This window comes from Musa acuminata, chromosome BXJ3-10 (genome assembly GCF_036884655.1).
Source record: "Musa acuminata AAA Group cultivar baxijiao chromosome BXJ3-10, Cavendish_Baxijiao_AAA, whole genome shotgun sequence".
In the NCBI taxonomy this organism is placed as follows: domain Eukaryota; kingdom Viridiplantae; phylum Streptophyta; class Magnoliopsida; order Zingiberales; family Musaceae; genus Musa; species Musa acuminata.
In genome coordinates this window covers 26,088,635-26,116,179 of record NC_088358.1, presented here as the reverse complement: position 1 = coordinate 26,116,179, position 27,545 = coordinate 26,088,635, and the positions used below count along the sequence as shown (strand labels likewise).

Genomic DNA, 27,545 nt, shown 5'->3' with positions numbered 1-27,545 from the left:
AGAAAGGATGTCCAAATTATCGTCCTTGATGATCTTCATACGCGATAAACTCTAACTTTTTTTATTTATTTTTTAAATAATACTTTTACAAATCAAGTTTTTCTCACCTGCTTTCTCTCTCCATTTCTCTTTTCTCTATTTATTATCTACCCATCATGTTTCTCTTAATATTAAGCATCTATTTATTAGAGTCGGTTCCCACCATATATAACAGAATCGATCAACCTTATAAGTGTTTTTTGACTGATAGATAAATAGACAAATTTTTGTGTAGTCTTAGTAAATGGTTTGAGTCTTGAACATAAATTATTTGACATCAAAATTTACCTAAATATCTTATCTACTATCATAACTTCCTTAACTAAGGGACAATATGCTGAGAATGTTGAAACTTGAAAGGTTCAGATGAAGAGTTGGACCAAGAGCAAAATCATACTAAAAAAAAAACAATTCTATAGATTATTATAAAAGTTATTCACAACATTTGGATGTTCCATCACTTGCATCATTAGGACACATATACAACTTGGATATGCATGAACTATCAAAATCGCTTCCGGTCACGATAGATAGATAGATAGATAGATAGATATAATCCTAAAAAGACTAATGATGAGATAAAGAAAAATGATCAAAGTAGAAACACCCTGGTTTAATGACAGATTGGACCGTATATATTGATTGGTTGTTTGACATTGATGATCATATCTGATACAACAATTGTTAACGAGCACTAAAGATCACAAAGTTGCCCCGAAATCGACCATCATTTACATGCATTAACAACTTTGTGACACCATGGGGTTTCACGTTTACGACTCTTGATGTTCCCAAAGCAGTCAAACCAACGAGACAAGATGTTACATCTCCATATAAATTTGCACGTCTCTTTTAGCTATATCCTGTGGAAGAAGCTGAGAGTCACGAAGGGATTCGGATTCTTCAGTGCGAGTCCGTGAATTGGATGGTTGCATTTGCAGCATGTGACCAGTACTCCTTGACGAGCGACCCGAAGAGCGATCCCTCTCTTTCCATCAGTTTCATGGGTTCATCATACTCCTCCAATTTTCCTGAACCGACAGAAACAGGTGTTTATCAACACTCTTTTAAGCTGCTCTTCTGCCATCTCTACGCTGTTGTTCTACGTGATAACAACAGTTGGGGTTCGATGAGCAAATGCAGAAAGGACTCACCATCACTGATAGCAAGCACCATGTTGCAGTCCATCACAGTTGGGATGCGATGAGCAACCGTGATGACTGTGCAATCTGCAAACTCGGTTCTTATGGTCTTCTGAAGAATGGCATCGGTGGCATTGTCGATGGATGCTGTGGCTTCATCGAGCACTAGTATGCGACTCCTCCTTAGAAGTGCACGTCCCAGGCAAAACAATTGTCTTTGCCCCATGCTCCAATTCGATCCATCTTCAACCACTGCAGTGCAAGTAGTCTCAAGCAAAATTAGTTAGTATCACGGTTCTATTACACAAAGAAAGAGACATCACATAGTGTTGCTGTGTCTTGCCTAGTGAATCCAACCCCTTGTGTTTCTCTTGAACAGCTTCCTGTAGCTGGCACTTGTCGAGAACCTTTAGGATTGTAAAGAAGATGGACTCAATCGACAATGTTTTCTCATAACCAGAATAAATTTTTGGTTCTCACTGAGTAATTAATATTTTAGATATGATCGTATAGATCGAAAACCACTATGTATACCTCCCAGATCTGCTGATCCGTATACTGTCCCAAAGGATCCAAATTGTATCTGACAGAACCATGAAAGAGGGTTGGATCCTGAGGGATGATTCCGAGACGTGACCTCAGATCATGTAGCCCAATCGTGGCGATATCAAGAGCGTCAATGGTGATTCTTCCTCCTGCAGGCTCAACGAGACGAAACAATGCACCTATCAGAGTTGTCTTACCACTTCCGGTCCTTCCAACTATCCCAATCTTGTTGCCCCCTTCGAACGTACAGCTGATTCCGCGGAGTACAAGGGGTGCCTCAGGCCTGTATCTGATCTGTTTGTGGAGATTTAAGGGAACATTAATCCTACTCCATTCAAAATTAGAATCGAAGTAAATATTCCGAGAAAAAAGTGTGCTTTGTTGAAGTTTACCTTCAAATCACGAAGTTCTACTCTACCAATAGCGGGCCAATCGGATCGCGGCCGATTGCCTCGAACGATTTCTGGGGCCTCACTGCTGACATGCATGTATTGATTCAGCCTTTCTACTGATATGATGTGGTTCGCTAGAGTGCACTGGTTTTGGATAGAGAAGACCAGCGACATGTTCAAAGAAAGACCATAAGACAGTGCCATTCCAACAAAACCTGTGCCAGAATTGAGGAATTAAACAACAGTTCTAAGTCTGATCCCTCTAAAAGAACAAAGAGCTAAACAGTCCACAAAGATAACTGTATTGCTTAGTCACACAGGATAGAACATTGTTAATGATGAATGTTTCAGAGGGAATCCATAGGGAAATCGATGAAGTTAACTTAATTTTCACTTGATCAGATGTAACAGTTTCCATTATTGTTAAAAGAATTTGATCTACTAAATTCTTGTATTTGCTGATCAGGAATATATAAATCATGATTTCACCACATATAGCAATGCACGACGAAGCAGTGAAAGACGATTTGTATTTGAGTGCTTACCGGAGCTAAAAGTTCCTGGAGGAAGCAAAGCCATGATGAGTGCCGATGAAGAAACAATGGCAGCACTCATAGTCTCTAATCGTTGAATCAACCACTCACTGGCAGCAAAATTATGGAAGAAGGGACTCGCATTTTTGTCGATGAGCTCCAAACTTTTGGAAAAGAATCGATCTTCCTCCTCAAAAGCCCTTATTGTTGTTGCTCCAGATATGGACTCAGCCAGATGATTCGCCACCAGAGACTTTGTGGTTCCATTAATGCGCATCAACTCCTTTGCAGAAACCAAGTAGTACCTCTGCAGATCCAGCATACAACACAAGCATCGGTTACTCGGTCAAGATAGCAGATAACACCCAAGAATCAGAAAACACAGTTGTGGAGATCACCTGCAATCGAATGGTGAGGTAGACCATCGGTATGGAAACAAATAAAACTGGCCATGTCACAAAAGCGAGTACTGCAAGATTGCTATATGCATTCAGTGTAGCGCTGACGCTGAAGATGAAGCTAAATGGAACATCGAGATCAACCAGACTCAAGTCGGATGAAACCTGAGAGAGAAATATTAGCTCGATAAACGTGTGAATTTTCTTCATAATTAAAGGCTCCATATTACTACAGAAAGGAAGTTGAGTTTGATTCGGACACGCTTACCCGACTTAGTATCCTTCCTATGGGAGTGGAGTCGAAAAATGACATTGGAGCACGGAACAGCGAGTTCATGAGCTCGAAGAACAATGACTTGGAAGACTGGATACCGAGAACCACTACAAAAATGGATCTACTTAGCAAGAAGAGGACGGTGCTGAACCCAATTGACAAGTACACCACGATTAGTAGAAACATGCTGACTTGAGGATCTTGAACCTTGGCAGCCATCCATGAATTCTGCGAGATCTGGCCAGCTACAAAGATCAAATGAGAAAGAGCTGATATCGAGGCATACAGGTACCCCTTGTTCTGGCCCAGATACTGTTTGTAAGGCTTAAGACCCGTATCACCACTTTCTTTCTCCTCCTTCTTTATCAGTTGATCTAGTCCTGATGGTTTCACCATTTCTTGTTTCTTGCTACTGTTGATCTCTCTTGCAGATGTCTTGCTTTGTCTCTGCGAACCAACACCTTCGAGTCTTCCGGGACCGACCGTGTCCTTGTGTGCACTAACAAGGTCTTCAAATGCTTTGCTAGAAGCCAATAGCTCGTTGTAAGGAGCAGCACTACGAACTTCCCCATCCGACATCAACTGCCACAGGTAAACAGAGTATAAATAATGTTTAGCAAAGAGACATGACAGTGATGAATGCATAACACAATAAACTACGGAATTTGTATGGCAGATAATTCAAAGACTAACCAAAATTGAGTCAAAAACTGGAAGGAAATCGACTTGGTGAGTGACCAGAAGAACTGTCTTCTCTGCCAGAGCACCCATAACATATTCCTTCAAGAAGAGAAAAAACAGCACTAAACTTTCAGATCAAACAGAGAAATATATATCATTGACATAAGGTATTTAATGTAGAAGCCATTACATTAAATAGACTGGTAGCTGTGTGGGCATCAACAGCACTAAAAGGATCATCCAAGAGGTATATGTCAGCATCTTGATAGAGTGCACGGGCAAGTTGAATGCGCTGCTTCTGACCACCACTGAGATTGACACCTCTTTCTCCTATTTCAGTGAGATCTCCAAATGGCAGCATTTCGATATCCTTTACCAGAGAGCACTTTTCTAGTGTCCTCTGGTATTTTTGCTGATCCATAGCTGATCCGAACAGAATGTTGTCTTGTATGCTTCCTGTTTGTATCCATGCTGTTTGAGAAACATATGCAATTTTTCCTGAAACTTGAATCTGTTCATCCAAGATGAAAAAGAAGAGAAGAAGCAAAACCAGTTATAAATCACAAACAGCCAAAGAAAGAACAAGAATTAGGATTGCAGCAGACGAGCAATGATGCAATAGTATGATTCGGTATCGACAAAAATTGAGTCGGATGAACAAGAACGTACCATTCCCTCTGTCTTTGGGATCTCTCTCAAAATAGCAGCCAAGAGAGTTGACTTTCCTGAGCCAACTTCACCGCAAATTGCCACCTTCTCCTTAGCCTTAACCACCAAGTTAATACCCCTAAGCGTTGGCTTCATCGTGTTCTCCTCCCAAGAAAAGCTTCCAGTCTCGATCGCAACTGGGTGCTCGACGTTGGCCTGGGAAAAGTTTCTTAGTTGGTGGCTTTGTAGCTCAGGTGCATCCAGAAACTTGAGTATTCGCGCAAAGGCAACCTTAGCTTGAATCACAACACCAATCACATCAGGTATTTGTCTCACTGGGTCTTGGACGAGACGCAACGTCGCTACAAAGGTGAAGACATTGCTAGGATTAAGAGGAATGTGAAGAAAATAGCATGTGGAAAACGCAGCCGCTGACACAAGTACAGGGGACGTCCAAAAGAGGAAGCTATTGTATGCTCTCCGAAGCTGAAATGCCGACAGCCACTTGCATTCGGTTTCCCTCAGACCTTCGATCACCTTCTTGAAGTGTGTTTCCCAAGCATACAGCTTCAGCACCTTCATGTTCACCAAGGCTTCTGATACAGCCTTCAGCCTGATATCCTGAGCTTCCATTAGCCTCGTCTGAAACTTATGTTGTAGCTTTGCCAGGGGAGCATTGCAAAGCACGGTGAGGACAATCACAACCATCGCCGAAATCGTTGCAAGGCCTACTGCATGGTAGAGAATTACCAAAGCAATGCAGAGTTGGAGGCTTGTAGTCCACGTTTGATGAAACCAAAATGGGAACTCCCCAATCCTATAGGCATCCACTGTAACATAGTTCATTATCTCCCCGGAGGAATGATCCAATTTAGCCGAGTTTGACAGCTTCAACTGCTTCTGATAAATAGCCGCTGATAACAAAGACCGCACTTGCAGTCCTATCCTTCTGGTGCGAAAGTACCACTGTCTTTGGGACAATGACTCTAAACATTTGGCCAAGAACATTCCAAAGGCCAGCACATAACCTTCGTGCTTGAAGACCTCGTTCCCTAATGACACCTTGATGAAGGCATTGAGAAGCAGTGGACCAGCCGATAGTGTCAGTATCTTAAGCAATGCGAAAAACCCAGACACCAAGATCTCCTTCTGAAAGCAAGAAACTATAGCCCACAATATCGAGGGCGAACTGGTTTGTCGCCTCTCCTTCTGTCTATTTAGCTGCTCCAGAAACAGCAAGTAACAAGTCTCAGCTCGATCTACCTTTCCAAGCTGAGGGATATCCTTTTCCTCCAGGGGCCTTTGATACCCCTTCTTCATCAAAGGGTTCAACCACCAGAATGACATCCTACTAAAGAATCCAGCTTTTGCGAAAGGAGTCACAGATTCATCTGAATTTTCTTCACTGGGGTTGGATTCACCTTTGAGAGGTTCATACAGAGATCCGTCAGCTGCTTCGTAACCATCTGCCTGGTTAGACCCTTTAAAGGTGCAAAGTAGCAGCAGAACAGCTCCTGGTAAGGATAAGATATCCACACAAATCAGAAAAGATGCTTTTTTCTCTGCGAGGACCGCTAGAACGGAAGAAAAGCATACAAATCCAGTGGAGAATGAAGCAGCGAGCGACCAGATCCTAATGAATGTGTGTCCAAATCGTGTCCGCCTGACGCTAACAATCAAAACGACGAGCACCGAACAAAAGCCCTGCGACAAAACAAGTAGCCACTGATGTGCAGGGTGCACACCATCCATGCCAGTCCTTCGATTGCCGACCAGCATCCACAATCCATGGCCCAAATAGACCAACCCCAGAAAAGAGTTGAACACAGCAGCGGTTATTCGTAACGAAGAAGACAGACCGAAGAGCGGTCGAGCGTCGACTGATCTGCTTGAGACTTTGCAGACAAAGTTGAGCAGGAACGCGATGATGAGGATCGCATCGACAAAACTGACGAACATGTGGTTCATGCATGAAGAAGAGTAGAATAGTTCGCCAAATCCGAAAGAACCGCCATCTTGATCGGCAGAAGCAGAATCACCACAGAAGGCCATCCAAGCATCTAGCCAAGAGAAAGAACTCAGTGGAGCAGAAAAATGCAAGAATTGATGCGAGAGTACAGGTCCGCGGACTTTACCTTCAAGAGCAACCATGGCGTGTGAAGTCTGTCACAGTCTTCTTGCTTCTTGGATCAATTATTGATTCTTATACAACCAAAATCTTGGAGTCTCCTCTACCTTGTCAGATACGTCGCAAGGCAGAGACCTTGCACCAAACATGGACGAACTCTACGTTCCCGAAATCATATGCACCAGTCGCATCAAGAGCAACAAAAGTGTATGATCCCAGAACAGCGGTAGCACAGCACGGAGCGGGCCTTCACAAGCAACACAAAAAGAAATCAAAACCGGAAATCACAGCAGGCAATCATGAACGCACGATCGACGCAACTCCTCAGAATGCGATAATTCTCAAGACCAGAACATAGTGACAAAAGAAGAGACATCTTATCAAAAGAAAAGGCGAACGAAAACAAATCAGCCGGTGGCAACCGTGAACCGGTCACCGTGAAGGAAAGCGGCTCGCAGGATCTGTCAACGAACAATGATGGATTTTTAAAGGCCGGTTGTAGTCGGACCACGCTTTCTGCCGTGGGATTGTCGTCACCTCTGACGTCTCGTGGACAGAAGGACCAAGATTTAACATGGTAAGGAACGAGGGCCGTCCCGTCATCGCAGATCGAAGAAAGCAAATCCAGAAAGTAAACCTGTTTCTTCTTCGTCGTCGGAGGCGAACGACGGATTGGTTACGTCTCTGTGCGATGCCGTTGCTTTAAAGAAGACTGGTTATCCGATGGCAAGAAAGAGCCCGGCGTCTCTCCGGTTTGCAGGGGAGATCGGGACCTTCGGTGGTGTGTGTGTGTGTATGTGTGTGTGTGGCTGGAAGAAGAGGAGGAAACGAATGTGACGACTTCCCCTTATTTTTCTCTTATAAAGGTTTTTTTTTTTTTATCTATCTATCTCTTTTTTTATTACTGTTTTAGGTTTTTCTAAATGTTATACATAATAAGACAATACGGCAGCCTTTTGTTTCGTTTGTTGCTCTGTTCGATTTGGGTTTCATGTAGCGGGTACACGTGGCGGGTTCCCTCTGGGGGAGACATGTGGGTCCGGCTATTTCGGGGCAAGTCCAATGGTCCTGAGGACTGCCAGGAGTCGCTGTGCCTGCAGCCGACGCGTAGAATGCTGCGCACTTGGACGAATGTTGATGGCTTCCCATGCATGCAGAATCTGAATCGATTTATAATAATCAGGTGAGATTACTGTAATAAAATTAGATTAATAATAAACAAAATTAATGGATCGATTATCTCATCGAATCGATCTCTAATAACGATTGGACGAGGATGTTAAGTGGGTAATAATACCTTAAGTTAGTTCTATAATAAAAATAAACTAAAACCCTCTAAAGCATTCAAATTTTATTATATTTACGGATAATAAATATCGATAAATTTTGAATATTGATTGGGGAATTTTTTTATTTTTTTATTAAATATAAACATCCTCATATCTTTATAAAAGAAAGTAATGATAACGCTAAGTAGTTATTGAATCTCGTATTTTGATGATGAAACTAATTGATATGCATTTATGTTTTAATCTGCGTTTTGAGTGACGTAGGATGCTTCGATCAGGATGAGACAATTAAAGCAAGAAAAATCATATTGAGCCGGAGGAACATGTCAAAAGATTGGACGTCGGATCGGTGGATCGGTCGACGTATCAGCAGAAGGCTTCGGGCCGTGGATTCGGGCATCGGGCCAAGAAGAGCGGATATTGCGCCAAGGATATCGGAGTTGCAGAGTCAACTGACCGATTGGGCAATAGGTCGCAAGAGAGGACGATGCGTCGAAGAATCAGACGAAGCATCGATGGACCAATGACATGCCGGACAACTTGATTAATGCTTATTATTAATTGTCTAGATCGAAGTGTGTTTTTACATGTGCAGGATTAACTATGAGAGCAAGGCATGAAACAAACTGAAGTCTCGGAGTCAAGGACGCGACATCATTGGGAGTTCGAGAGTTCGTCGGAAGTCCGGACGTTCGTCGGAAGTTCTGGCGAAACCAGCCGAGAAGTCGCCGTGCTTGCCAAGAAGCTCGTCGAAACTTGCTAAGAAGATCATCGTGAAGTCTAGGAGCTTGCCAGGAGTTCGCCGAAACATTACCGAGAGATCGTCGAAAGTTCGTCGGAAGCTCGTTGGAAGAACCAAGACTTACGGACATGTTTAGCTTAGAATATGTTTTTGGAATCGTCGTTAACACGTAATTGGGCTTGGATTTGGGCCAACCCAATTAAGGGCCAGCTAGGCTCATGTAAGAACTGTGTTGGGCCCAATAAGAAGCCCAAACAGTGCCCCAAGAATTCTCACCGTCGTGGCACAATCTTCGAGGCTGCATCAAGCGGTGATACTGCCAGTCTGGGCGATTATATCGTCCCTAGCAAGGTGTCATGCGATGGTACCACCCAACACTAGCCCCCAAGCGATGGTACCGCGAGACCTGGGCGGTACCACAATTCCCCCAGGATGGGAAAGTTTTAGGCTCCAAGTTTGAATCAACTTGAAGCCTATAAATATCTCTCTCATCCCTGGTTAAAGCATACAAGCACAAAGAGTTTAAAAAGAAAGAAACACTACTAAAATCTTGTGTGATCTCCTCTCCCTCTTTTAAGTGTTGACTAGTTTGAGAGAGGAGTAAGTGGATGCTTCTAAGGGTTGTCTTCTAAACTCGGTAAAAGAAGAAGAGAGGTGTATAAGGTGATTGGTCTTCGCCTATTGAAGGAAGGCATCTAGTGGACGTCGGTGATCTCATCGGAGGAGTTCGCCGAAAGTGGATGTAGGTCACGTTGACCGAACCACTCTAAAACTATTGTGTTTTTTGATTTGCATTTTATTCTTGTCATTTACATACTGCAAACTACTTTACTTAGTCACTACGCTTCCAAGTTATTCAGCTTCCGAAATCGGTTTACGTCGGAAACAGTTTTATCGCAACGAAGTTTTTAAACCGACGATATTTTACCGTTGCACTAATTCACCCCCCCCCCCCCCCTCTTAGTGCCGACCCCGATCCTAACAGTAGCTTCATAATCTATTCATTTGGTTTTCATTTTATAATCTCCTGTTAATTACCTTTTCACTTGATAGAAAAAGCATTTGTAAGGTTTAGAAGTTCAAAATAAATTAAAATATGATATTTATGTATTCTCTTCCACCAAAAACATTTGTTTTTTTTAATAATAAAAATAAAATAAAATAATTAGCGGCGATGACAATTGCGTGTTGGATGATTTGGACGTGAAAGAAATCGATTGAAATATTGTTCTCTTCCCGGCATTGAATGATGAAATCGAGGCCATATGTATGTATTATTAATACACGCATAGATCCTACGTTAGTGGTGGATTGAATTGTCATGAAAACGAATCTTGATTGTGATGTATTATTCTATACGGATCCAATTGCGTTATATTCATAATATAACTGTTTGAAAAGTTCCTATGGTTAATTGAATCGTAATTGAAGTATTTTCTTGGATGCCTTTACAACCCCACACTTCTCACCACGCATGAAGAATACGATTAAAATGTTTTGGCTAATGTTGTAATGTTACGTGTGTGTCTTAAAATACTGTGGTGGAGATTGTGACATTCGAAATTATTGAATGTGAAGGATTTGATGGTCCCACCATTCGAGTAAGAGTGGATGCATCGATTACTTAGCCACATTGACAAATTCTATTGAATCAAAGTTGCCATTTTGGATCACGAGATTTTAATTGTCATCTCGTTTAGTGGATCAAAGTCTTATCATTTGCATGCGAGGCTCCATTTTATATATATATAAAGGACCTTGTAGTGCTTCATGTCCCCTATTGTGTGACTCATGCTAATCATTAGTTAATCTAGTGCTTCATGTCTCGTATGGAGGTAGAATATTGCATCAAAACCCACAAACTTTAGGATAGGGACTGTTTGTTATATGCATACTTAGATGTATCGAGACATCCAATTTATTAGTGTATTATTGTATAAGTGAGAATTTTAAGTGCATGCATGAAAAGTCATTTAATCATTGCATGACATTGTTGAATGATTCATGAGCATGGAAGATTTTGAAAGCTTGAGTTGTAGATGAGATTATCAAATCAGAAGGACTAAAAGCTTGAGTTGCTCAGCAATTTTTCCGTAAAGCACTGATTTCAACCTAATGGAAGGTGACAAAGCTTTGGTTTAAGTAAAGATCTAAATAGGACATTATAGATTATATAGGGAGATGGCTTTCTACTCTTAGGAGAAGTCACACTACCTCAATAGGAAGTTGTTATATAGGGAGATAGCTATGCTGTCTCCCTATATAACATAATTGTCTTTTAAGAGGGTAACTATTCATCACCTCAATTATTACATAGGTAGGTAGTTGAGCCACCGCCACCGAAGAAACAACTATGCCACGTTAATCTCACCTCGACAAACAATTGTGCCACTCCAATAATTGTCCTAATTATCTTAATCACTTACAATTAGCTTTCTCGACCTCCATCCTTTTGCATGATTCAAATGATGTTAATAGTACCATTTTGACTCACTCTAGTGTAACCACAAATCAAACTTTTTTGCAAAAAAATAATAATAGAGATTCTTTTGATTTCTGTTTATGACATGGTAAAAAGAAAGTCACTTTTATCTCTCTAGAATTTTAGTCGAGTGTGCCAATTGCATTCTTTCTTTTTATAGCGAGCTACGTCAAAAGTTTGCATGGCATAAGTTTCACTACTTTAGTCATATTGTCTTGTTTGTTATCTAATAGATAATTAGTTTCTGTAAATTATTGTCAAACCAATCACTCGATCAGACGTTAATGTGTCATTTCATCCATTTCGAAAATATAGGCTATTCGAGATGATAAAAAATACTTATTCTAAGTTTCAATAATAAAAACATAATTGTATTGAAAAAATCTAGAAATCAAGAATAATCAAACACAAAGTTAAGCAATAATCTTCAAATTTTATGTGGTTTGATAATTCTTGTCTAGTTTGAGTAGAAAAAATATTTTTTTATTATATTAGTTCGAGTAGAAAAATTTTTAGATTAAGTATGATTAAAATTGAATATATAAAATTTAATCTTAGTGATTATAGAAATAAACAATAGAATATAATTAAATTAGAATGATAAAAAGCTTCTTTAAATAAAAGTTTTAAGTATCCAGAATTTGTTATTCAACGAGATGAAAAGATCGATGAAGATATTATTCATGGAGTAAAAACTAGATGGTTAATATGGTGATAGACATCAGAAACCTTGTGTGATCATCGAATACTTTTAAGATCACAGGAAAAATTTTATAATACAGTTATGAGACCAATAATAATTTATGAATTTAAGTGTTTGACGGTTAAAAAAAAATATATTAAAAAATTATGTTATTGAGATCAAAATGTTAGATGGATGCATAAAGTTACTAGAAATAGAAAAATAAATACTTTTATTTGTGAACAACTAAGTATCGTTTCGAGAAAAGATAAAAAGAAAAAAAATTGTTTAAGATAATATGAGCATTTATTGAAGGGATCTCCGGACGAGATAATCATAAGTGGTAAAATAATTAATATTAGCGATACGAGAAAATATTAAAAAAGACATAAAAGACCTTAATAGATACTATAAATAAGGACTCAGAGCACTTTAAACTTAACTAAACATATAAATTTTTAGAAAAATCAATGACAACAAAAGATGCATATAATCAATTCTAAATAATTAAGACTTATAATTTTATTATTATTGTTGTTGCTAAGATTTCTTCTCAACAATATGAATCCCCAACTTTGTGTTGACTTCACGAGCTAGCATTACAAGCCAAAATCAAATCTTGATATTTTGGTGTTTCCTTTTTGTACACGAACATTTGTAAAATAATTTAAATCCTTTTAGAACTCCAAACGATACATGTGAAGCGTAACTTTGTCTGTTGACTTGGAAGTGTAAGTTGGCGTACATCACATCGAGTAGAAAATTTGGACATTGTGATGGTAACATCTCACTAAGGCGAGGCGTAGTCCGGTCGAAAGAAAACATGAGGTCCCAAAGACACCACTCTCCCTCATCCAACAGTGATAGGGGAGGGAATTTTTGTTCCGATTCGAAGTGTCATGTCAACCTCACCCAATCTTATTAAGATGGCCACTGAGACAGATTCTGATTGGGACATCCAAATAATTCAGTTTTGATTCATAGGTTGGGAAAATCAAAATCGTCGATTTCGTAAGTTTAAATTATTTGATATATATATATATATATATATATATATATATATATATATATGAGGTAAAGTCCAATAATAATTCAATGCTATGACATATCCAATGATTATTTTCCTACCGATGGTTTTGATATCAATTATCATAATTTTTTATTGAGATAATTAATTCATTAACTTAATCTACTTTCAATGTCAACTAGATCAAGATATCACAATCTCTACCTTGTATAAGAGTGAGTACCAAAGAAAAGCTTGAACTTTAGTAGGAGGTAGGCTTAAACACAAATGAGGAAGGAATACCTTAATTGGGCCTCCATAATTCGATAGCTTATAACAAAAAAATGGCAGTCAGTGAGAGTGACAGTGAAGACACCATGCACTCGTCATCTCCATTAAAGATTGGAAGGAAACGATTAAGTTCTAAATTGTAAAAGAAACAATCAAATCATTCATAGGGCATGTATGTTCAATTAAACTTTGTACTTTGTCATCAGCCATCATCTTCTTTAAATTTATGCTCATATCATTTATTGTAGAGTCACCTTCAAGCTCATACCACTTCAAAGAAGACACTGTATACCACTATAAAAACTAAGTAACTTATCGTCACTCTTAGACCTGATAAGCTCTGATTTCTTGTTTGCACCTTCTTAAACACAAAAGCTAATTGCTGCTTAACCTATTGGCTGGAGATCACAAAGCTTGGAAAGAGGGAAGGGAGGATGAAAGATGGAACCTCCGAGTACAGCCCCGGTTACTCGTTTGTTTGCAGCTTCTGTGGCATGAATCCCATCCCAGCTCACGTAGTTTTGTGGATCTCCACAAGCAGTTGCAGTCACCTTGATGCCATTTATCACCTTGCTGTTTCCACAGAAAACCTGTGGGTCGAAGTTATAAGCACCACCTCCATGTCCGCAGCAAGCTTTGGTTCCGTAGAAGAGTCCTGTATTTGTCACTAATTATGTCATGATCGGGAATGATGAATGAAAGATAGTGCCAATAAATTTGCATGGAGAAGGCAAAACTTAGATTCACGCGAAGCAAATTAGAGAACTGGAATGCGGAGTCTAGATGGACAGATGTTCGAGTTCTTCCCAAGCCAAAGTCAATGATGGACTATGTTCCTGCTTGCACAGTATTGAAGGGTGTCGGAATGACGGAAGTCTGCTAATCGTCATGTTGCTCGGAGAATTATGATCGAGTCGAGGCCAATAGTGTTTCCGGAGAGGTTATTACCGTGGTTTTTGGGATGTCGAAAGAGCTCGAGCTTGACAGAGTGAGTATCTACATATATGATGGTGGCATCCGGAAGCATGTCTCTCATGTGTTGGAGAGTGTCATTCAACAGATTGTTGTAGTCGACGACAGCATTGTTGTAGGAAATCATGCAGCCGTATGAGTCTAAATCCGAAGTGTTATGAGGAAGCTCTGTCAGAAAAGCTGGGTAACATCCAACGGGGGCGAGGTTGAACACCATGAACGTCCGCCCTCCGATGTCATGGATCTCCTGCATAACACAGAAATGGCGAGTGAATCCGCTTCCTGCGGAACACAGATGACAGCAGCTTCCTGTTTCACCTTTATGGTCCAGGCAATCTGAGATGCGACCTGAGGAAGATACTGCTTGACTGCTCCGATGCCGAGAGATCCCAGTTCGGAGGTGAAGTCGTTCTGGCCGATGTCGAAGGTGTAGAGTGATTGACCGAAGACATTGCCAGGAGGAAGATGTTCTGAATCATGAACATGATCGATCTTAGAAGCTTTCCATGGCATGGTTAATTTTAGATCATTCAGTACTGTAAATCGTTTTCATGTTCACCAACAGGCTAAAATATTTGCTCCTCTGTCTGCATCATTCGACGACTAAAGAAACCATGAAACACACATGTAGAATGAGTGGCATTTTACCAGTTCCCTTCAGCGCAAGAACTCTGGTTCTGAGATCTTTCATTTGGTTGAGCTGAATCCCCAAGGAGAACGGGCTGATTCCGGTGACGAAGAGGGAGGTGTTGGGCAGCCGTACCGTCGAGGCCAACGTCGCGAAGTTGGCGCCGTGCCGGAAGTCCGAGCCGATGGACTGCAGGTAGGGGCTGAGGAACGGCAATCCGAGTGCCTGAGCTGCGCATTTCCAAGAAGCAGAGCCATCTTTCACCACCAAGCAAGAAAGAGAAACCATCGAAGCATGGTCAGTACCTAAGAAATCGATGATGAGCCTGCCGTCGGAAGCGCGGCCGGACGGTCTTTTAAAGTAGGTCATGCCGAAGGGGCCGGTCTGCGCCGGGAACGCCGCCCAGAAGCCGCCGGTGTCGGAGTTGGAGTCCCCGAAGTTGAAGATCGCCGGGAACACGCATCTGGCTTCGCTGGCGGGGCCGGAACAGGCGAAGAACAGCAGGGTAAAGAACAAGAACGGCAATGGAGATACCTGCCGGCTTCCGGCAGGAGAAACGAGCGAGGGAGTGTTCCTACGCGCCATGGTGGGGGCAAAGAGGGACGTGGTGAGAGAGGAGGGCGGGTATTACGAGTCGGTGGGAAGTGTCGGCGGATCATTGCCTGTACACTGACTTCGATGGGGGATTGTAAGGCATCGCAGCTGGGCAGACAAAGGTCATTGGGCCGCGGAGATGGGAAGAGAGAACATGGCGAGCGATGGGGCCGTCATCGAGGGAATCAGACAAGATTTGACAGCTGGTGGAGGCGTCATGGAGGGATCATCATCCTGCGGCTGGATTCGGTGTCGTGAGCCAGAAAGATCCAACGCCGGGGACGGTAAAGATGGTGATTCCACGGAAAACGGGAAAGAGCAGAGGATTCAATGCTCTGCTCTTTAATGTCGAATATGTTTCATTAATTTACATATATATTTTAGGTCGAATCTTTCCCCACACACAAAAAAAAAACATTCACTTTTTTGACAAATTTTTTTATAGAATTTTTTAACTGTATTTCATTTTAAGTTTGCTATTGGAAATCTCATTTTACTATTGATAATCCCTTAAAAAAATTAAATATAATTTTATTATTTACACTATCTCAATTACCAATTTGATTCTTTTGTTTTTGACAAACCTTAATGTCACTTATTGCTCATAGCTCCCTGATCGTGATGATAACCTCTCGGCTCGTGATTAAAAGAATAATAATAATAATGAAAAGATGATCAGAGCATTTACGTTTGTTCAATATCATTTGATGTTGTTGACGTCGCGATTAGGAGAAAAGAGGGAAAATAATAATAACGTTTACATCTATTTGTAGAGAGATATATTAAGAATATTAATAATTTAAAAAATGAGATGTGAATAGCAAAAGAATCTTGCTATTGGCAACCCTTTTTTTTTTTTGCGCTATTGATAACCTCCTTGTTATTGACAACCCATAAATAAATAATAATAAAATATTTTTATTATTTATAATCTCTCAATTACCAATAATCCTTAATTACAAATCTCCTCCTCCATCTTCCCTCATTGTCCGACACTACTTATAGTTTCGACTTTCGATACGATATATCATCCGTCACTCATTACTTGAAAGAGAATAAGACAAAAAGAAAGAGTTGTCAATATAAATCTCCATATTAAAAAAGGCTTGCTAATATATATATTTTTCTTATTCTCGGCATACCCTTAATTTGGTAACCAACTAGCAACCTTTTTTTTTTCTTTACCTCTTTTCTTATAGGGCGATACATAACATAAATTGTCTTAATTATAATATTTTTATGCTATATTTTAGTATTTTATATAATATTATAATATTTCTAGTAATACCATGAAAATATAAAAAAATTATAACTAGACTGGTTTATCTTATAGATCTGTCCATAAGAAAAGAAAGAAAGAAAGATAAACGACTAGAGGTATTTTAGGTATTAGACTATATATATATATATATATATATAATCTTTTCACTAAGTTAAGGTAATCGATGTGCAAAAATAAAGGTGTTATTAACTATCACATAGATTAAAGATGCTCCAAAGAAGATTGTGTGACGAAATCCCCCTACGACACTCAAGTTAAAATTCTCTTGAGATTGGAGAACGAATGCTCGAGAAAAGCTTCTGAAAGAAGAATTAGAAAGTGGCCGAGTAGAATCTGAAGAATCAAAATTTGTTTCTCAAAAAGAGAGTTTTGGCAGTCAAATAGTTGTGAGCTTATATGTACGACCTAAACGTCTAGTAGTACTTCCGCATATCGAGTAACAAAAACAATCTTATGATCATGTATTTGTTGTAACAAAAACAAGCTATTATTTTTCAGTTTGGGTTTTCTTCACATTTATACCGTCACAATTCTAAAATCTCAATAATTACCCCTTGAAAGTAATCAAATTTTGATTATTAATTAAAAATATTTTTTTTGCCCTGAGCTTAGTAAACTTTTTTGAGTGATGTTATCATCTAATGTGGATGATCACTTTTCGAGTGGATTCATAAGCTCTCTTATGCACAAAGATTAATGTTTTTCCGATGTGATTACTTCCCGTTGGTTTGGATAAAGAGACTACTCGACTTCGATAATCATGTTTGTATTTATATTTTATAGTTAGATCTTTACCTAACCCATTTGCGGTCAATGAAATATTTCTTATAATATGAATTATTCAAAATATTTTTTTTCTAATTCTCTTTATGTGATGCATTTGTCAATAAGATTTTTTTTATCATTTTCTGTACTTAAAGATGAATATTTTTCTTGATAATATTATATTTTTCTATCAAGACAATTTATACCACTAGTCCAAAATGATTCAACTAAATTTCAATAATATGGTCATTGTGATATGCTATTGATTTTTTTATCATGTCTAATAATAATCATTTGTCATAATAATAGTCATTTATCACATCATAATAAGTTATAAAATATTTAAATTAATAATTATAAATTTAAGATGAATTTTTGAAAAATATTTTTATTTTTTTAAAGCTTTTGCTTAGCGTCTCTATTTTAAAAAATTATGAAACAACGCTCCTAACAATGTGAAAAGATCACTTTGCCCATTCTTTTGCCAGATTCACCATCACCCATAACCAACAAAACCGCCTCCGTTGATCTCACCAATTGAGCCATTGCACACTTTGCCTGCAACCCTCGCACGAGGTAGCAACAATGAAGGCGTGCGCCTCTCTTTCGTCCCCTGCGTCTAACAATGAGGGTGCACAATCGTCTTCTATTTATCCTTACTTGCGATCAATGATGCACCCTCTTTCTTCCTCTCCTACGATTAATAACGAAGGTTGTGGGCAAGTAGAAGAGACAAATCTATGAATGACGTTGCGATAAGCTATTCAGGGAGAAGAAAGTGGCTAGCAGGACAGATGCTTGAAAAACAAATTAGGAAAGTAAAAAATTCTATTTGAGAAATCATCCATAAATTTATGTATTTTTGAAAAAATATTTAGGGTGTGTTATAATTTTTTCGAAGAACACCGTCGTCAAAGAGAATTTATATGATTGATCCACTTGACTTTACTCGCATAGATAAGAAAAAAAACTAAGGATAAATACAACATCAATGCACACATACGCCATACCTGCCCGTTCTTATCTCTATCCACAGGCGTGACGTTTTCTATGCTTCCATGCCGACAGCCAGCGCCTCGTGTCATTTTCTACCGCAACTCGGTTGTACAAAATAACAAGTGTTGGTCCCACCGCATAACTAACCCTACCAGATGCTTCGTGGGAGCTTATCTTAAAGGCACCACGGCAGCCTCCCCTCACCCTAGCACTAGATAGATCTGTCTCAGGAGAGTGCTCCCGTGGGCGAGAGATGGCTTCTGTGGCACAGGAGGTGGCCGAGGATAGAGCGGCGGGAAGAGGTCAGCAGCAGCAGCAGCAGCAACGTGAGCGTGGGAAGGAGAGTTCGAGGAGCGCGTCGTCGAGCCGGTGGCAGAGGAGCGGTCGGGGCGAGAGCGAGGTGATACCGGAGTGGAAGCTCAAGTGCCTGTGCGCGGAGTGCGGCGTGCCGGTGATCATGAGCGGAAGCTTGAACATAGGAGGCTGCTTCTGATGGCCATCGGCTTGAAGATGGCCGGACTTGGGATGTTGTTATGCTGTTTCCTGTGTGATATTTGTGTACGCTCCTCTCTCTCTCGTGAATTAGTCACGAGATATGACCGTGTAAACTTTTCCCTTCTGATGTGGGAGAACTCGTGTCGTCTTTGTGCGTGGAACAAAGTTGTGGTGGTTGGTGCCGCTTAACTTGCGTGCGATACGGTGGCCTGATTGGAATTATCCGACCCCCGCGAAGCTCTTAAAGATGTCATCTCCTGCAATTATAGAAGGTTCAATCACCAGTGAACCGATCAATATATCAACATATATAGTGCCCATAATCACTCGTAATTTACACAAGTACCGAGTTCATGAACGTCAAGTTCAATGTACAAATGTCTAATTTTCACATAATATTTATTATAACGAGTGAAAAATAAGCCTTGAGAATTTGATCGTTCGACTATTAAACAGTATCTCCTAATAGCTACACCATTAAACAAATAGAAAATCATTCGCCAGAAATAATTAAAACAAAATAAGTACAAAATCCTCTGCTTGTTATAATCAAAAGCACAACGCATCTAGCATATCAATAACATACATGGCGACAAACTTGTTTCATAGCAAACCAGCATCTTTCAGAGCAGACTCAAAATCTTCCTCACTCCTCCAGTTAGGAATCTGTGGTACAGGGAGGTGTCATCCGGTTTCTTAAGATATTTCTACATAATATGGTGCATATGGAGGAGAATAAATTAGGAGGACATTACCTCAGGAATATGATGCTGGAAATGACGCTCGATTTTCTCCATGACTGATCTGTCCCTATCAGTGCACAAGAAGTTGAAGACAGCACCTATCGCCAGATAATCAGTAGAACACCACAAGGTTAAGTTTCGCAACTTGCACAATAACATATTGCATCCTATCAAATGAATCTAAACCATCACGATAGGAAATGTCGCATAACTCAGCCAAAAAAAAAAGATGTGGAGCATACATGTAAGGTATAACATATATCAAACGACGCGGCAAGACCAGTATTATAACAACTAAGGATTTCCCATTATTTTGTTCACCCGGGCTTAAGTTAAAATGAAAATACAAAATATCGCCCTGGTATGTGACTAAATCTAAGTAGTTAAAAGGCATTAAACCCTTGCCCTATTATTGCAACCTCGAGAACGTGATAGATAAGAAATGATCTTTCAGCATAATATTCACAACGGTGAAGAAGGGAGTATCAAGGCAACCAAATAGCAAAATGACCTATAACGGTGGTGCTTACCAAGGCCAAATCAAGAATTTACAAAATTATTAAGTTCTCATTTAATAAATTACTTAAGAGACGAGAGAAAAAAATTGTAAAACTGTAAGCAACAAGAATCTGTGATGTCCCAACAAAAAGGTAAAAAGTAAAAACTAAGTATTAGGCAAAGATTTATACAACTAAAATTACATAATCTTTTATCTTTCTACATTATAACAAAATAATACAGTAATAAAATAGATAAGCCACATTGAATCATATGTATATGCAGGTCACACATGCGTATGTTGATTACATAAACAGCTACATACACCGGAAATGCAGTAAAACGAATATACATTGCATAAGCAGGGTCGTAGGGCCACACATGCAAATGCAGCTGCATTCACCCTTTTAGAACAATGGGTTTAAAGGTAGTTATTATAACTGAAGAAATCATTGATTGAGGATGTGACATATTATCCAAAGCATCGATAAAAATTACCCTTGCTACCAAAGCGGCCAGTTCTACCAACTCTATGTAGATATAGTTCACAATCTGGTTCTGATGGATTGTCATGCTTTATAGGAAGATCATAGTTGATAACCAAATTAACCTTCAACGGAACAAGAAAAGCATAAGAATTATTGATTTCAAAGATCTATCTCTAAATAAATAAATTTAAATCCTATCTTGTAGATAAATAAATTTAATACCTGTCTTTGATCAAAACCTCGAGCAAGGAGATCAGTTGTAATGAGGACTTTCGTCAATCCATCTTTAAATTCTTTTATAATTTGGTCTCTGTCTTCTTGCTTGAGAGCACCTTGAACTGATGTACACTCATAGCCCTCTTCGGTCAACGATTGGTGTAACATGCGAGCACTATTTCTTGTACGGACAAATATTATAGTCTGTCCTACTTTTTGTCCAAATTCAAAAATTTTGTCCTTTATTACTTCTACTTTGGAAAGTTCATCTGGACATTGGACCTTATATTGCTTTACTTTTTCCAACGTGAGTTCCTCTTTCTTCACAAATATTTGATTTCCATCTTTGATTACCCTTGATACAAATGCCTTGACAGATTCATTGAATGTAGCAGAAAAAAGAAGCACCTAACAACAAAAATCAAGAAAAAGAGCAATAAGTTCAACCTCATCTATTTCAATTAGGAACAGCAATTTACAGTAACATAAGACAGAATATGACAGAGACGAAATGAAAGAAAATTTGAAATATCCCAAGGATTACAGTATATGACCTCCATAGCATTTATTAAGCTACATATGATTCTTGTGGCTAAAGCAAACCAAGCAAGTCAGTAACTTGAGTAGTTTGGTAGGCTTCGCATGTATTGTTGATGATTACACAAGTGAATACATAAAGTACAAGAAAATCAACCACAAGGCTCAATAAGAAATTCTACTAACTACAAGGTTAGTAGAGATTGTATCAATCACAAGGTTAAATAAGAAATTGTAAATATAAACTAGAAAACTCACTATAACAAACACAAAAGTAAGCAGTAACAATGGGAAATATAGTTAGAATAACATCTTATGCACAACACAACATGTTCACTCTTAAACAAGAACAGAATGATAACAATGATTCAGCAGGAGGCTTAATGATTGTGCAAAAAGCTAACTCTGATTAGTGGAACTAAGAGTTCGTTGAATGTTTGCAATTAGATATGTCATGAACACATGGTTAAGCATTTTAGTGTGAATGACTGCACACAGTTGTTCTATGTGCTTCATGGAGCCAGGGACGACCAACAAAGAATAATACCAGATTTTTCTACCACTTTCCATTAACTGTTTATTGATTAAACAAATTCCTAGCTTGCAAGCTGTTATCTGTTTTACTTCACCCGGAAATTATCAGGAGATCTAATTTTCCAATAATTCCCAGGTAAATCTTGAATGGACGCTGTAAGTTAATGAAAAAAAAATCCTATCTAGAAAATTCTGAAATGGCACCTTTATTCCTGAGGATCTCCACTATGAAGACAGTCTCACAGTCAATTTACTTTCTGCTAAGTACTTCAAGGTTTGAACTTTGAATATATTGGGAAATTTGCAAAGTGGTGTTTACAAACTAGGATCTGGGGGAGAAAGTCTCACATGAAGATATACCATCAAGTCTTAATACATGGGAAATGAATATATAGCAAATCTTAACATTATATCAATTGTCTCAGGAGATCTCCTCAGTCCTCAATACCAAGAACATCAGTAAAATTGGCAAATGAAAAGAATCGGTATCAAAAAATAAGAACTACAAGCTGCATTTGCACAGGAACAGGTAACCAAAGCAAGTATCTAGCTTCAAAATTAAATATCTAGCTCAGGTTTGAAGCTCAAGGTTGCCTACCATTCTAGAATTATGCATCTATGTTCAGTTGAGAGGAAAGAGAAGAGAAAGGTTGAAGATAAAGGAAAGTTAATTGTACAAAGGTCATTTTATATCCAAAACAGAGATGGTAAGCATCAACAATTATATTACAATTTGAAAAATCGAATGCAGAATTAAAAGGATATAGAAAAATGTAATAAGCCACAAACAGAAGAGAAATAAAGTGTAAGGTACAACAAAATTTACTACCAACAACCTATGAAATTAATTCAAAAATTAGAGAAGGATATCTAAAAGCATATTATAGTGGATATGCATGAATGTACAATTAGAAAGAAAGTAAGGCTAGAGTTTATACAATCATAGGCTAGGTTCAACAAAGACAGAAAAACAAATTAACATGTATGGAAACCTATTGAAGAAAGGGAACCATTGATGTTCTAGGAATCAGGAAGGAGAAATGTTGCCACCCCAAGTTCAAGATTATAAGGCAGGTGTAATTCGGTCCGAGACAAGACCAGATTGGTGCAAGAAACCAAATCTTGTAACCTCTACATTGCTTCAGCAATCCATTGTGGCCAACTTGAGAAACTAGATTCAAAGAAGAAAAGAACTATGAAATTGCTTCAAAATATTTATGTTGCATCAACTTTTAAATTAAGGGGGCATACATTAAAAGTTTTTATTTTGAGGTTAGGGCTCTACTGTTGTGAAATTACTTCTCAATATTTATGTATGGCTAAGCTAGGATGCACATGCTCCTCAGGTCCCCTTTCCTTTCTACTTAACCACGCAAGCCCTGTCATTTAACAACATTGAGCTACATATTAGCTACCCACAAACAACTTCCTTGTTTGGATTTCCTAACAAGGACTTGGAAGAACAAAAATGGTAAGGCTTAACGTTCAGCATAGTTGTACCAGATACCCAACCCTATGATCTTAAGTACATGTATGGTTTGCTGTTCTCATGCAACTCCAAGCAAGGTGCAACCATTCACCTGTTACGGGAGGAAGACATACAAGTACTGCATAAATATATGACACCATGATACATAGTTATTATCTTGTTGATGATATATTCTGTCAGACAAGAACCTTGCTGCTGTTGGTTACTTCCAAATCCGGGTAACTAGATATGGGCCAGTAACTAGATATGTCTTAGTTTGTAAACTATTTGCAATGTGATCTGGAGAAATTCCTGCATAAACAAACTCAGAAGAAAAAAAAACAGTATCATGCTGAACTTAGAAACCTAAACATGAAATCTAACTGCATCATAAAAAACCAAACCTGGCAACCACCACTGCTTCTTTGAATCTCTTTCATGATCCTTTCAGAATCATCCCTAAAGCCATCCTGTACCAAAAAAAAATAAGATAGACAACCAAACAAAATAATCCAAGAAAGATGACTACAAAGATAGAAGTAAACAAATGACATGAAACCAAAGTTTATCAAAATAATTTCCTGAGAAACATCAACAGATCATCTTGAAGACAGACAAATGAGTTTATTAGGAAAATAATAATAATTCCTCATTAAAATATTTATCAATACCTTCAGGTACTAGTCAATTCCAATAATTAGGACTGAAATTGATCACATGATTCAGGATCAGATCAAATAGTGTGGCTAATTTGTTTTCTTTCTTCATTGTTTTTCTTTTGAAAAGATTTAATATCAATTAGGATCAACTAGTGATTGGCCAGGATCGACCAAGTTTCATAGGATTGAGTCAAATGCCTTCAAGATAAACAGAAATTCAGGTTCAAAGATATTGTATAGCATGCACAACAAAGGTAAATTGTACTGTCATAGAAAACCACTAATGATTGTCCTGTTGGGGAGGCATTACAAAACTATTATTGAAGAAGTAATTTATCTCTACTTAAGATTTTTAAAATATGGTATGAAGTGCTACCTCGGCTAGCATATGATCTGCCTCATCAAAAACAAGTATCTTCACGTCCCTTGTGCTCAATTTTTTTGCTGAAGTCCACTTCTTAATGGTTCCCGGAGTGCCAATCACTACTTGCTCCGTTACTGGTGGACGTTTATTTATTGGAATATAATTAGCAGAATCAGATGGAATAGCACACATTGAAGTTATGCCAGTATACTTTCCCATCTTCAGAAGGACCGCATGATTCTGCATCATCCATCTGAATGGTTACAACCTGCTATTCCAAATGCTGCGTACTTAAACAGGAATGAATTTACCTGCTGAGCCAACTCTCTAGTAGGGCAGATGCAGATGGCTTGTGGTATCTTCCTCTTTGGATCGACTCGACTCAACATTCCAAGCACAAAACATGTGGTCTTCCCTGAGCCATTGTGAGCTTGAGCTACCAAATCTTTATACGGAGGCGTGAGAATCATAGGTAGAGTAATAGCCTGTATTTTGCTAGGCTTACTAAAACCCATCTCAACATACAACCCTTTGATAAGCTCATCCGACAATTTCAAGTCTTCGAACGTCACAGCAGAAGTGTAGACAGTATCACCGGATGTAACCTATTCAATTTATATATCATTATTTCACGAAAGGCTAACCCAGTCACACGATTTCCCCTCGATACTGACAAGATCCATCCGATGTATAGCATCAAACCCAGTCGGAATAAAACAGCTCAAAAACCCTAACATCGGACGATACTATATCGAGAACAATAATACGAAGCCTTACCGCTTTAATTTCCGAATCGTCGGGATCATCCAGCAGACGTTCACCGCTGTCCTTCCCGTCGGAGATGGAGAGCGACTCGATCTTCTTCAACTCCGAGGGTTGGGCTTCGTCGGCGGCCTGCGAAGGCGGCGCGGCGGCTTCCTTCTCTTCGTCCGACTCTTCGTCGGCCCATGACCGCTTTTCCTCCGTCTTTGCCGGCGGCGCAGCGTTCTCCGCCATGGAATGGATCGGAGGAAGAGAGATACCGAGGCGAGGAGATCTCGATAGACAACGACGCGAAAAAGACGACGGACGCCTACAAAACCAAATTTGCGATGTCTCGGCTTAAATCTAACGCGAAAAGGGCCGCCGGCCGTTCACTGCATTATTTCCATTTTTTTTCTCACCCAATTTTCTCGGTACCCGACTGTCTTCCTGCATTGATGGAAAGGCAACGTTGGCCCACCAGTTCGTGGACCCTTGATTACCTGCAATCACAAGGCAAGTAACTATTGGCCAAAATTGGACTTCCATCAGATGCACCGCAGGGACTCGAACACCGATTCACCGGGACCTGTCGAAGACAAGCATGCTTTATTGGCAGAAGAAAAGAACGTTGTTGCCCAACACGATTATTCTTCGTTACTTGATGCTTCATCGTATTTAATTTTTAGTTGCTATTACTTTTTAATATATAAGATGCCTCGTTTAAATCATTTGTTCGTTTTTCATCTCATGTCATTATCGTCAAATTGTCCAATTTACTGAATATTTCTCAAAACTAGCCCATATGACCTTTAAATTCTTATGAAAAATATACAGGTAATTCTTTATAATTTTGTTGCTAGTCAAACAGTGTTGGGGAATACTATGCGAAGGTGTAAGCTCGGCTTGGTTCTCTCTCATATGCGTAAAGTTGTCCACGTGGATGCTTAAGCGGAGGAAATCGATGTCAAGTCAAGTCGTCGGATCTAAGTTTCGTCTCCCAAGTGAGGTCTTTTCCTAAGTTGTTTGCTTCTTCGTCATCGAATTCCTGCACAAAAGGTCAAGATCAGGATTTTCTGACTCGACCCTTCCGAAGCTTAAATCAGAGTTGAGTGGAGTTAAGAGGAGTTTCCTTTTTTTTCTCCCCTTCCCTTGGTGTTGGTCAAGGGGTCGACATTTTTATACCTTTGAACAGGAGTCGATCGTATATGGTATGTTAATGACAATCGACTCCACGAGCGATAGCTTTCGTGTGAACGTCGATCGACCAACATGTACTAGTGCCGTGCGACGTGATTCAAAGCTTTCAGGAACAGCTTTGTGACATGCGACACCATCTTATATGGCATCGGAGGAGAGGCAGTCATCCCATTAGCATTGGGGTTTCTCTTTAGTGTTGACGTGGTTGCTGATCGTTGTCTCATGGGTGATACCAAAATATGCCATATATCTCATCTCTTCGTATATCTAAAACACAGTTCTTTTGGTCATCTTATTATTAATGATCCGTATCATCTAGCGCGATTAAGAACCGGTTCGCGATGAAGCGGTGGTCGCTTCGAAGGAACAATTTCTTGAGTTGACGTCACACGGCGTCTCTTTCCATTCTCTTTTCTGCGCAGTATCTGCTGTGGTCCTCGTCATCTTCCACCTTCCTGCCCTCCTCCAGTGCATCCCCGATAATTATTTGTTATTCTTTAAAAATCAATAGTTGTTTGGTTTTCCATGCGACTTTATGTTTTGTAGAATCCGAAAGAGGATTCATTCAATTTCACTAATTAATACTCTACTGCTGTTATCAATGATGATAGGATTGCCATACATAATCACATGTGTACAAAAAAAGAAAAGTTGTATCTATCTTTTTTTCTACTTCGTTTTATGGTGATGATGTTCTTTTTTGGGGAACGAGATCAGTATTTACATGAATGTTTTGTTAGAAGTACATACATGGAGAAAAAAAATTTAGAATATTTGTCAACAAAAAGTTACTCTCTTGTCTTCAAAGTGATATTGTTCTTCGATTTTGAATCATATGGAAACTCCAAAAATATTTGTCAACTATAATCTTGGAAGACTACTTCAAATTCCTAAAATTCAAGATCGATTGATACGGTTGCTACATGAACATCCGCACTATTTATCGTTATTTATGCTAAGCTGTCTTAGTTTAATATATATATATATATATATTTGTTTATGCTGGAAATAAATTTGAATAAACAGTATCAGCATTTCATAATTAATGAAATCTAAATTTCAAATGTTAAAACATAGTTATTTTTTTTGTTT

General features: G+C 39.0%; 3 protein-coding genes across 4 annotated transcripts; all 3 read right to left on the bottom strand.

Annotated features, from left to right (window-relative positions):
• Positions 1-628: 628 nt before the first annotated feature.
• LOC135651766 (ABC transporter C family member 10-like) lies at positions 629-7,244 on the bottom strand. The gene is made up of 12 exons (XM_065172180.1): positions 6,789-7,244; positions 4,675-6,713; positions 4,196-4,516; positions 4,018-4,104; positions 3,319-3,906; positions 3,051-3,215; positions 2,665-2,959; positions 2,120-2,334; positions 1,716-2,021; positions 1,525-1,588; positions 1,194-1,433; positions 629-1,070 (listed from the first exon to the last, which is right to left on the bottom strand). The coding sequence occupies exons 1-12, from the start codon at positions 6,802-6,804 to the stop codon at positions 943-945; spliced, it is 4,464 nt and encodes a 1,487-aa protein (XP_065028252.1). The 5' UTR covers positions 6,805-7,244; the 3' UTR covers positions 629-942.
• Positions 7,245-13,487: 6,243 nt separating this feature from the next.
• Positions 13,488-15,598, bottom strand: LOC135651112 (GDSL esterase/lipase At4g01130-like). The gene is made up of 5 exons (XM_065170915.1): positions 15,179-15,598; positions 14,894-15,103; positions 14,564-14,715; positions 14,222-14,492; positions 13,488-13,928 (listed from the first exon to the last, which is right to left on the bottom strand). Exons 1-5 carry the CDS (start codon positions 15,456-15,458, stop codon positions 13,660-13,662), a joined length of 1,182 nt encoding a protein of 393 aa, XP_065026987.1. The 5' UTR covers positions 15,459-15,598; the 3' UTR covers positions 13,488-13,659.
• Positions 15,599-19,176: 3,578 nt separating this feature from the next.
• Positions 19,177-25,647, bottom strand: LOC135583464 (DEAD-box ATP-dependent RNA helicase 38-like). 2 transcript variants are annotated; one of them, XM_065172289.1, is made up of 9 exons: positions 25,290-25,647; positions 24,824-25,117; positions 24,525-24,752; positions 23,894-23,959; positions 20,957-21,358; positions 20,745-20,856; positions 19,761-19,846; positions 19,592-19,671; positions 19,177-19,262 (listed from the first exon to the last, which is right to left on the bottom strand). In XM_065172289.1, exons 1-8 carry the CDS (start codon positions 25,506-25,508, stop codon positions 19,609-19,611), a joined length of 1,470 nt encoding a protein of 489 aa, XP_065028361.1. In that variant the 5' UTR covers positions 25,509-25,647; the 3' UTR covers positions 19,177-19,262; positions 19,592-19,608. The 2 variants fall into 2 exon arrangements, with proteins under 2 accessions (XP_065028361.1, XP_065028360.1); XM_065172288.1 differs by lacking the exon at positions 19,177-19,262 and having other exon boundaries at positions 19,376-19,671.
• Positions 25,648-27,545: the final 1,898 nt, after the last annotated feature.